The sequence below is a fragment of the Scleropages formosus genome, chromosome 4 (genome assembly GCF_900964775.1).
Source record: "Scleropages formosus chromosome 4, fSclFor1.1, whole genome shotgun sequence".
NCBI lineage: Eukaryota > Metazoa > Chordata > Actinopteri > Osteoglossiformes > Osteoglossidae > Scleropages > Scleropages formosus.
In genome coordinates, this window is record NC_041809.1 from 29,028,975 (window position 1) to 29,040,109 (window position 11,135).

Here is an 11,135-nt window from a genome sequence, read left to right on the forward strand (position 1 = left end):
ATTGAGAGCACTCAAAGCAGGGCACGTTATTGCATAAGACAACGAAGAACTGTTTGGAAAGATAAGAGCTAGCCCAATGCAATACCAACAAAGAAAGCTGTTCATTTAAACACAAATCACAGTTATTGGTAAAAATTGCTTCCAATGTGTGTTGATTACAAAACAGCAATGATGGATTGAGTTTAGGGGGCGTGGTGGCGCAGTGGGTTGGGCCGCAGTCCTGCTCTCTGGTGGGTCTGGGGTTCGAGTCCCACTTGGGGTGCCTTGCGGCGGACTGGCGTCCCGTCCTGGGTGTGTCCCCTCCCCTTCCGGCCTTACGCCCTGTGTTACCGGGTAGGCTCCGGTTCCCCGTGACCCCGTATGGAACAAGCGGTTCTGAAAATGTGTGTGTGTGTGTGTGTGTGGATTGAGTTTAATAACTGCCTGCACTATATGACAGTGCTGCAGCTTAGTTGTGTGTGACTTCAATCTTAAAAAAAGGGTCTTGATTGGTAGTTAATAAGGATATGTTTAACCTTTAAGGCAACATCTAGTAAAACAGACAAAATAAAAGTTACATATGATCTACAGGGTGAATTAAAGGACAATGACTAGTGCAATATATACTTTTACAGATGAATACAATTCGAATAGACTGAGAAAGTGACAGATTTATAAAACCAAACTGTGTACAGCTTTAATTACAAAGATGAGTTTTTCTCAATACCTGATCATAGGCGTAACTGAATTCAAAAAGTCTCCAGATATGACAGCAAGACTTCCAGTAGCTTTTCTAGAAAAATCATTGATGCCCTAGCGTTTGTTTGAATGTCACACCCACTGGCTACTGACACAAATACGATGCACTGCCAAGCAGTTTTATATGTAAAGCAAAAAAGATGACAATCATTTAAAACATTAAGTGATGTGTAAAATTTGCAAAAACGTATAACAACAAGCTTAAAAAAAAAAAAAAAAAAATCTTGCCGTCTGCTGTCCTGTGCTCATCCCTTTTGCATGCTCTTTCCTCTGTCCATGTCCTCTTTCTATTTTGGTGAAAGAAGTTTTCTCTTTAAGTGGCTTTTTGAAATGCATCTGCTGTTATCCTTCACCCAACCCCATTTACATTATGGATTCGTGATCACGGAACGTTGTTACTCCTGTCATGCCTTCGTCTTTCTTGCCGTTAGCAATAAAGGACATGTCCTCTGGTTTGGTGGGTAGCACTTCCTGAAGTTTGACTTCACTGACGTCCTCACCCTTGTCATGGCTTGGGTGGCGATCCACAAAATACTGCAGGATTCCAGCCCCAAAAGCATCACCTTCCACATTGATGACTGTGCAGGTGCGGTCACTGAAGGCAAACACACAAAAATCACGGGTCATACACAAACACCAATACCTCCCCCCCGCCTTGTTCTTCTTGAGTGACACTTTTTCATTTATTCTTCTAACTGATGTTTGTTTCCAAAGCAACTTACAATTATTTACCCATTTATATAGTAATTTTACTGGAACAATTTAGGGTTAGTACCTTGCTCCAGAGTACTACAGCTGGAGGTTCAAACCAGTGGGTCTAAAGGGAACAGTGATAACCACTATGCAACCAGCTGTTCCCCCCCTTCTTGTTTCAAAAGTCCAAAACACAGGTTTTCTTCCCACTCTTATTTAACATACATGGCAAACTGTCCTTCCAGTTTCTAGCTCTCAACCCATCATATCTTTATTGCGCCCTGTACTCACACCATCCAGTCCACAGCGAGGATGAGGGAGAGGTCATTCGTTGGTAGCCCTATTGCTTCCAGGATAATAGCCAGAGTCAGAACACCCCCTGCAGGGATCCCTGCAGCTCCTACACTGGATGCGGTAGCTGTCACTCTGATAGGAGGGTGGTCAAAGGTTTTAGTTCACTTCCATATGTATAATCAAGACAAAAAAATGTCAATCCTCAAAAAAATAAAAAAATCACAATGGATTTTGTGATCCAAATAGCACGAAGCAGTCTATTATCTTAACTGCATAAAAAAGAAAATTTTAAATGTATCCAAGACCATTTCAAGGTTGAGATTTTGTGTGAAATGGAGGTATTTTCACAGGTTTAAAAACAAAGTTACCATTTATAGTAATCCTTGAGAAAGTTTAATTGCAGAGCTAGTTCACAATCCATTGTCATTTGTACCGGTGGTGTCCAACTTGCTTTATCCGGCCCGTGAAATTATGTAATTATATAGCGAAAAAGCTACACTAATGATGCAAATAAATTTAGCTGCACTTTCCTTTGAGACGTCCTTCTAAACAAATAGAAACTTGAAATCACTACAAATTAGTCAAATTATTTAATTATACAGCGGTGACTGTATGGTTGTGACAAATCTGTCATGTCCACAAAAGGAAGTGCACCCACTAAATAATTGATTGCAGTGATTTCATGTGACTAGACCTCCCGTTTCTGTCCTTAGCTTCACCACTGCCTGCAGACTGCTGATGAAAACAATTGAGAGACATCTAATATGTCAGATACAATACTTAATGTCAATACTATGTCTTATTAAAGCAGTTAAAGTAATTAATTCTGTTGAATTATACAAGAGAATTGTAATTTTACAATTTGAACATTTGCAATACCCTATGTCAGTCAGATTTTTTTTACACGTGCGGCAATCAAACTAGTTCACCATAATCACCGTGGCTGTTGGCCGCTAAAAGGCTGGATACTCCATTTATACATTTCAATTCATATTTAGATTTACACTTATTCATTTAGCTGACACTTTTGTCCAATGCGACTTACAATGTTAAGCTACTTACAATTATTTACCCATTTATATAGCTGGGTAATTTTTTTTAACAATAAAATTTATTAATAATTAGTAAATGTATAACAAATTTTTCATCATAAAATATAGGCAGCACAGTGGTGCAGAAAGCAAGAGTTGGTGTGGGTTCAGATCCAGCTTGGACTGTATAGAGTTCACATGGTCTCCCATGTTCATGTGGATGTCCTCCTACAGTGACTAGATGTGTCACAACCCTCCAGTAGACATGCGATTACTGATGATGGATGGATGGATGGATGGATGGAAGGAATATGTCATTTTGAGTACAGATGTATTGAAAATCACAATATCAACTTCAGCATAACTTTGTAGGCATTTGCTGCAGTGACTCTTACAAGATGGTGATGACCTGAATAAAGTTGAGCGGGAGGTTATTGAGCTGAGCTATGAACACAGCAGCCACACACTGGAAGAGCGCTGCCCCATCCATGTTCACCGTGGCCCCGATGGGTAGGATGAAACGGCTGATGTGTTTGGACACTCCATTCTTCTCCTCCACACATTTGATCATCAGAGGCAGTGTGGCTGAGCTAAGAGGAAAGGAGAGGGGTTAGAAAGGATGCGTGCAGGAGAGGACTAATACAGGAATGGGACAAATATCCATATCAGTCAAGAGAATTTAAGGAAGGTGTGCTAAGAAGATACAAACGGAATAAGTCCATTTATGAGAAAATGGGGTGCAAAGACTGCAGTATAAGACTAAGGAACAGTGAAATGAAGAAAGGGAAGAAAAAATAAGAAATTACAGGCAGTCCCCGGGTTTCGATCGTCCGAATTACGTAAAACCCGTACTTACGAACAACCCCCCGTAAAGCCTACTAAATTAAAAATTTGACTTGCATACAGTGATTCGTCATAAGAAACGGGCCCCACTTTTCGACACGCATCAAAACGTTGCGAGTCTACAGTGGTTCCTTGGCACGTGAGCCGGAGGTAGGGCAAAGACTTCCTTCTTTTCAGTCAGATCACGTTGCCGTTAAGAGTGTCTTGTGTATTACTGTATACACACACACACACACACATTTTCAGAACCGCTTGTCCCATACAGGGTCACGGGGAACCGGAGCCTAACCCGGCAACTCAGGGCGTAAGGCTGGAGGGGGAGGGGACACACCCAGGACGGGACGCCAGTCTGTCGCAAGGCACCCCAGGCAGGACTCGAACCCCAGACCCACTGGAGAGCAGAACCCGGTCCAACCCACTGCGCCACTGCGCCCCCTATTTGTATTACTGTATTTGGCTTTAATGTTTTTGTTCACTCCTGACGTCCATGGCTCCCGACAGTCGAATCGCCTCCTCGACTACAACATCGGATTCCCCCCAAGACCTGTGTTTGTGCATCGACCGACCCATGCCCGTCCTCGACCGTGAATCTCATCTGCTCCCTTGTGTACCGGCAATAAAGATCTGGGGATTGGGTCCACACACACACACACACACACACACACACACACACACACACACACCTACTTCAATCTCCTGCCTGCTCAGTATAACAGGGACCACGTTGCTGTTAACAGTGTCTGTGTATTTGGCTTTAATGTTTTTTTTGTTGTTTTTACACTCCTAACCATGGCACCACAGCGTAAATGTGATGCAAGTGATGGTGATGCATCAAAGAAAAGGAAAACGATCACGATTGAAACTAAAGTGAACATAATAAAGCGATCGGAAAAAAGGTGAAACGCCAACGAATGTTGGAAGAGCGAACATTAAAGTTTCTTTAAAGTTTTTTTATACCTACACACAAACACACACACATTCTCTCTCTCCTCCTTCTCTCTCTCTATTATAAATACTGTAGCAACATTTATTATTATCTCCTTCTATGTCTCTCTCCGTTATAAATACTGTAGTTACATTATTATTACTATTATTATTATTATTGCTGTTATCATTATTATCATTACATCATTACATTGTATTACTATTATTATTACTTTATTATTATCTTAAATATGTTTTAGTGTATCTGGAAGTGTTTCTTTAATGTTTTTTATGCATAGAAAGGTATATATACTGTATTAGTATATATACTATGTACGAAGACAAAGATTTGACTAACTGACGTTAGACACAAACTGTACCTCGCTGTTCCGATTTACGTAGAAATCCGACTTAAAGACAAACTTAGGAACAGAACTCACTTGTACGCCGGGGACTGCCTGTGCTCTATAAGCAAGAGTCTCGGAGACATGAGAAAATATCCAGTCCAGTATCATCACCATCTTTTATCCGGTTCTACAAACTTATCCCATTTTGCTTCTAGATGGACTGTGATGCCACTGATAAAGATCTTTAAAAAAAAAAAATAAAAAGCATCCTGGAATATCTAATAAGGCAGATCCACTATCCCGTCCTAGGATGACTCTGTCCTTAAGCACCTCAGCGCTCTGTCCGTTCCGTATGTACACTTACACTGGTTAACATTACGGCAAAATTGGCAGAGTTTGACTCACAACGGGATTTAACAAAATTGTTTTAGTTGACACATCTGAGTAGAACACTACTTACTGTAATCTTAAGTATTTTCTGCATTTAACCATTTAACTGATGCTTTCCTCCAAAGTGACTTACAATTATTTATCCATTTATACTGCTGGGTAATTTTACTGGAACACTTTTAGGATGGGGGGGGGGCATGGTGGCGCGGCGTGGCGGGTTCGGCCGGTGCCTGCCATGTGGTGGGTCTGGGGCTCGAGTCCTGCTTGGGGTGACCTACGACGGACTGGCGCCCCATCCAGGGTGTGTCCCATCCCCCTTCGGCCCTGCGCCCTGTGTTCGGGTAAGGATCCGAGCAAGCAGTTGTTGATGATGGAGTGACGATGACTTTTAGGGTAAGGACCTTACTCAAGGGGGCAACAGCCAGAGGTGGGAGTAAAACCCGCAACCTTTGGGTGCAAAGCAAGTAACTCTAACTACCAGCCTTCTATCTGTCTGCAAGAGGTTGTAAAGTATAATTTTTGAATTTGAATTTGAAAGGATATGAACATTGACTATTCTGCGATGAGGACGTGGATATACAAAACAGGTGAAATAAGAAAAAAAAACATAATAAAAACCAGTTTTTGTCATTGCAGCCATACCTAGATGATGTCCCGAAGGCAGTGGCCAGAGCAGCACATATCCCCCAGAGGAAGGTGTAGGGGTTCTTGTGTGTGATGACAAAGTAGATTAGAGGCAGGACCAGCATACCATGCACCACATGACCAATCACACAGCAGGCAATGTATTTCCCCAGGCTGGCAAATAGCGTGGCCACGTCCTCCATCTCCACAATCTTCGCAGCCACTAGGAACATGATCCCAAGGGGGGCATACCTGGGCAAGCAAGAAACGAGAGATGAGTCAAAGACAGGAAAGCCACACATACAGACCCATAAAGTGGTAATGTACACATTTATCTCATGTTTTTCTCCAAAGCAACTTACAGTTATTTACCCATTTATACAGCTGGGTTATTTTTACTGGAGCAATTTAGGGTAAGCATCTCGTTCAAGGCTACTGCAGCTGGAGGTGGGAATGGAACCTGCGACCTTTGTGTTCGAAGGCAGCAAATGAGCAAATGTATGAGCGATGTATGATGCACGTGTGTATGAGCAAATGTTACCGCCTTCCTCACCACATGATCCAGGACACCAGCACCATGGTGGCCTCATTGAAGGAGTTGAAGAACTTAATGAGAACCTCGCCCTCCTCGCCCAACTTACGCAGGGCTACACCAAACACGACAGCAAACACTATGAGCCCCAGAATGTTCATTCCATCAATATCTGTGCCAAAGGGAACCTGCAGAAGAAGTAACTTTAGGTGAAGCAGGCTATAAAGCAGGGATACTTAGCTCCAGACCTCGGAGACTGGATTGTACAGATTGTACACAATTTTCAAGCAAACAGGTCACTTTCACAGCTGTACACCAACAAACCATTAAACATAGGTTTAAACATTAAAGAGATTAATCTCAGGAGATGAGACTACCTCATCATTCAGACAAATTGCATGAGTAATCCAATATTTTACATGCTCGGGGTCACGGTGAACCAGGGCCTAACCCGGCAACACAGGGCACAAGGCTGGAGGGGGAGGGGACGCACCGAGGATGGGACGCCAGTCTGTCGCAAGGCACCCCAAGCAGGACTCGAACCCTAGACCCACTAGAGATTAGGCCTTGGCCAAACCTGCTGCGCCACCACGTGCCCCCCTGCAATTCATAACTGAGAACTCTAATCAGTTGCAGTAAACCACATAAAATTTTAAAACTGTTCTGTAAAACCATATTAGTATAATTAATTTTACTATTGCGCCACTTTTTCCAGTTTACTCTTTTCCGCAATTAGGTGCCTTGGTGGTGCATGAACGCACTTTCTGGAAAAGCTCTTGTCATTGTCATATACTCTCATTACACCTGCCGGTACATAAGAAATTAATCTGAAATTTTTACGTCATCATTTTCCCGTAATCACACGTAATTCATCGTTGGTGAGGGTAAAAACTTAGATTTTACACCGACTGACTAATGCAACAGCGACACGTGACTTAAGGTAAAGTGACCTGGTCCTCAGATTTGCATCAGTCTTGAGGATTATAAATACACACACACACATTTTCAGAACCGCTTGTCCCATACAGGGTCACGGGGAACCGGAGCCTACCCGGCAACACAGGGCGTAAGGCCAGAGGGGGAGGGGACACACCCAGGACGGGACGCCAGTCCGTCGCAAGGCACCCCAAGCGGGACTCGAACCCCAGACCCACTGGAGAGCAGGACCGTGGTCCAACCCACTGCGCCACCGCGCCCCCCGTTGGATTATAAATAAAAAAAAACAATTTGAACACTAGTTATTACCTAATTAACATCAAGACAAACAAACCTTAAAATCTGGAGGGACATCAAAACCACAATTGACTGAACACCAGACAAAACTATAAGAAAGATCTCATCACACACAGCTACACACGGTAACTTACCTTTTCAACTACGGAGACTGGGTTCAAACTCAGATCATCTGTTGTGTTACGTTCAGCTTTCAGCAACTTGTAACTGGTGGCATACTGGATAAGAAACACAATTTCATTAGACACCGCCAGCTGTCTCCTGAACTTTCAGTTAGTGCCATTTAAATAAAAAAATAAAAAGTTTATATTTTAAAAGACATACCGTCTGGAAAGCTGCTGCTACCAGATTGGAGGGGAATATATTCCTGGAACAGACCAAGACAAATGAACTCTGCTTACAAAAGCAGAGAAGGAATGCACCAGCATAAGTGTATGAATGGAAAGCGGGCAACAGTAAACCAACGGGCTGTAACAGTAAACACACAGGTGTTACACAGGATGCTGAACCTTTAAATTGCAAACAATATTTTTATAAGGACTGAATTTCTGGAGCAGTGGCGGTGGTTTAAATGTCTGAACCGCTTGTCCCATACGGGGTTGCGGGGAGCCGGAGCCCAACCCGGGGCATAAGGCCGGAGGGGAGGGGACGCACCCAGGATGGGACGCCAGTACGTCGCAAGGCACCTCAAGCGGGACTCGAACCCCAGACCCACCAGAGAGCAGGACCCGGTCCAACCCACTGCACCACCACACCCCCCTGGTTCAAATGTGACAGCATTAATTATTTTTCACACATAAAAAGGGATTTCAGTGTAGCCATTATAATACTCAAAAATTTTAAAGAGGTGAACCCAAGAGGTGGGGATCCAATCAAAGACATAACTTCAGGTACCGTATTCAGGGACCAAAAAATTTTATCAGGAATACCGAGCGGAGTGATATACAAATGCTGGCGAGGGGGGGGACAATTTAAATTTGTTTGAATACTGCAGGCAGGCCTCCACCAATGATCCAGTCCATTCTTTGTTAACAGGTTACAACCTCAGCAAAATTTTAATTGAAATTCTAGGAGGGAAGAAAGATCAAATTTGCGCCAAGGTACACATCGAAAAGTCATACACTAGATCCTCGTGTTTTAAGCATATTAGTTTCGTTTTTTGAAGATAAGAACATGTCTCATCTTTTTTTTTTTTTTTTGAAGATAAGAACATTTCTCATCTTATTCATTAATTTTTAAATGCCTTGTGCTGTTCTGTTTTGTAAAACGTCCTGCGTTTCCGCTCGCGGCCTGTAGATGGAAGCAAAGCGCTCTAAGAACAGAAACCACGGCACTGCTCGCGCGACGGCAGCTACAGGGGAGCAACTTCATTCTGTCTATTATTAATTTTTTTTTTTTTTTTACTGTAACTATATCAGAGGCTTTCACAGAAACCGCCCAGCAAATAAACAGAGGTATGTGTTATTATGCTTCCTGATTGCAAATGGAAAGTGATCACATGCTGTCAAATGCTGCACATGTGTAAGTGCCCTCGGTAATAGATGAGATACGCAGTCGGTATTTCAGGTCAAACACTTTTTAATAATTTCTCCCCATGCTACGCTCCCATGGCACCTGATGCCGAGGAGAAATACCACACTGTCTTGCTATAATAAAGCAGCACACTGAATCAGACATTACATATATACTTGTATATATACTCTATGTGTGTGTATATATATATATATAAAATAAAACATTTTTAAATATTTTAATGTAGGCTTTAATGTTATTGTTTAATGTTAAATAAAAGATAATAAAAGTCCTATGACAAACTGGCATCCTATCCATGAAGCTCCCAATCTCATATCCGATGTTTCCATTAGGGAAACTGAAACCCAGCATTATGACTCTTCCAGGAAATTTTTAAATAATAATGTTTTACCCGGAGGTTCTCAATGGGTGCGCATGGGTTACACTGTCGCTTCACACAGTGCCTGGGCTGTTCGGCCGTAGGTTCGAATCCAGCTCATTCTCTGAGATTGCATGTTCTCTCCATGTTTGCGTGGGTTTATTCCCACAGTCCAAAGACATGATATGGCTCAGAACCGAACACTCTGAAGTGACCCAGGGTGTGTGTGACACGGTACCCTGGCGGATGGGCGTCCGATTCAGGGATTCATAAAAGAGTGAGTGATGTTTTCAAGAGAATTAGTCAAGGGATTATTAGATATCTTTTATTGACTGTGTTATACTATAGCGGTTGGAGGAAAAACTGTATAGACTTTCTATCTGTAATTTAGTGTATATTATATACAGTAATACAGATATATATACAGTATAAATATTTCATATATATAGATATATAAAAGGACATCTGCGAGGGGAGCGCACTTCTTTCTGCCGTGACTCCAGTAAACAGGGTAAACCTTTGCAACTTTACAACCTTTACAGCTGAGATGAGCGACGGTTTGGACTTTGTGGTGAAAAGCGGTTGGCGCTCAGTACGGAGTTGTAAGTGCGCACATTTTGATTTTTCAAGGCCGCTCCGCGTGTTGCCAATGCAACAATGTTACTTCTCGAAAAGTCATTTAACGACTTACTGCTTTCATAAAGAAGTAATGTTATGGTTGATTTAAAAAAAAAAAAAAAAATCTGTTATTCTGTATAACTTTCCATCTTGCACAGTACCGCAGAGCGGTTCTTAGAATTGAATGAATGAACTCTCTCTTGCTGTAGCATTACTCTTGATTATTATTTCTAATCAATAACTATTATTATTATTCCATTCATCATCATACCTGATCAAGTCCAGGAAGGAGTCTACAATCTCTTTGGGCTGCGGCACCTCTTCTCCTCCTCCTCCTCCTCCTGCTACGCTCTGGGCTGCAGAGATGGACACGGATCCGGGCTGAATGATAAACGCCATGAGCACCCCGATGGCTGAAGCTATGAGGGTGGTGATCAAGAAGAAGAGCATTGCCCAGCCACCCAGCCTGCCCAGGGCTTTGGGGTCGATGCTGGCAGCCCCGGAGACGAGACTGCACACCACCAGCGGAAGGATGATCATCTTGAGCAGGCGAACCAGGAGTTCTCCCGGAAAGCCGAAATAAACGACCTGAGTTCTGCTCAGCGCCACGACGTTTCGCACCCCGAGTCCGACGAAGACGCCCACGAAGACTCCGGTCACGGTTAAGATCACGAGCAGGTTGTCCAGAAGGACCTTCTTGAGCTTGTCCGCCGGGAGCGGGGCTGAGCGGCGGCGCGAAGGACAAGGAGGAGGAGCCGCGGCTTCCTTTTTGCGCTCGTGCTCCGCGAGCCCGTTCGGCGGCGGCTGCGGCTCGGGCTCGGCCTCGTGCAGCTCGTGCTCGGGCTCGGGCTCGCGGAGGCGCGCGGTTCCCTCTCGCTCCACCATCCCCGGCTCGGACTGAGCGCCGCGGGAGCGCAGGAACAAACTTGTAAAAACGGTGGAAAAGTCTGTCAGCGGCAGGCAATGCCTCACGCCTG

At 43.5% G+C, this 11,135-nt stretch overlaps 1 protein-coding gene across 1 annotated transcript; it reads right to left on the reverse strand.

Moving 5' to 3' along the window:
- Positions 1 to 411: 411 nt before the first annotated feature.
- Positions 412 to 11,121, reverse strand: LOC108934182 (neutral amino acid transporter B(0)-like). The gene is made up of 8 exons (XM_029251147.1): positions 10,430 to 11,121; positions 7,974 to 8,016; positions 7,784 to 7,867; positions 6,438 to 6,604; positions 5,903 to 6,136; positions 3,152 to 3,346; positions 1,723 to 1,857; positions 412 to 1,333 (listed from the first exon to the last, which is right to left on the reverse strand). The coding sequence occupies exons 1-8, from the start codon at positions 11,041 to 11,043 to the stop codon at positions 1,102 to 1,104; spliced, it is 1,704 nt and encodes a 567-aa protein (XP_029106980.1). The 5' UTR covers positions 11,044 to 11,121; the 3' UTR covers positions 412 to 1,101.
- Positions 11,122 to 11,135: the final 14 nt, after the last annotated feature.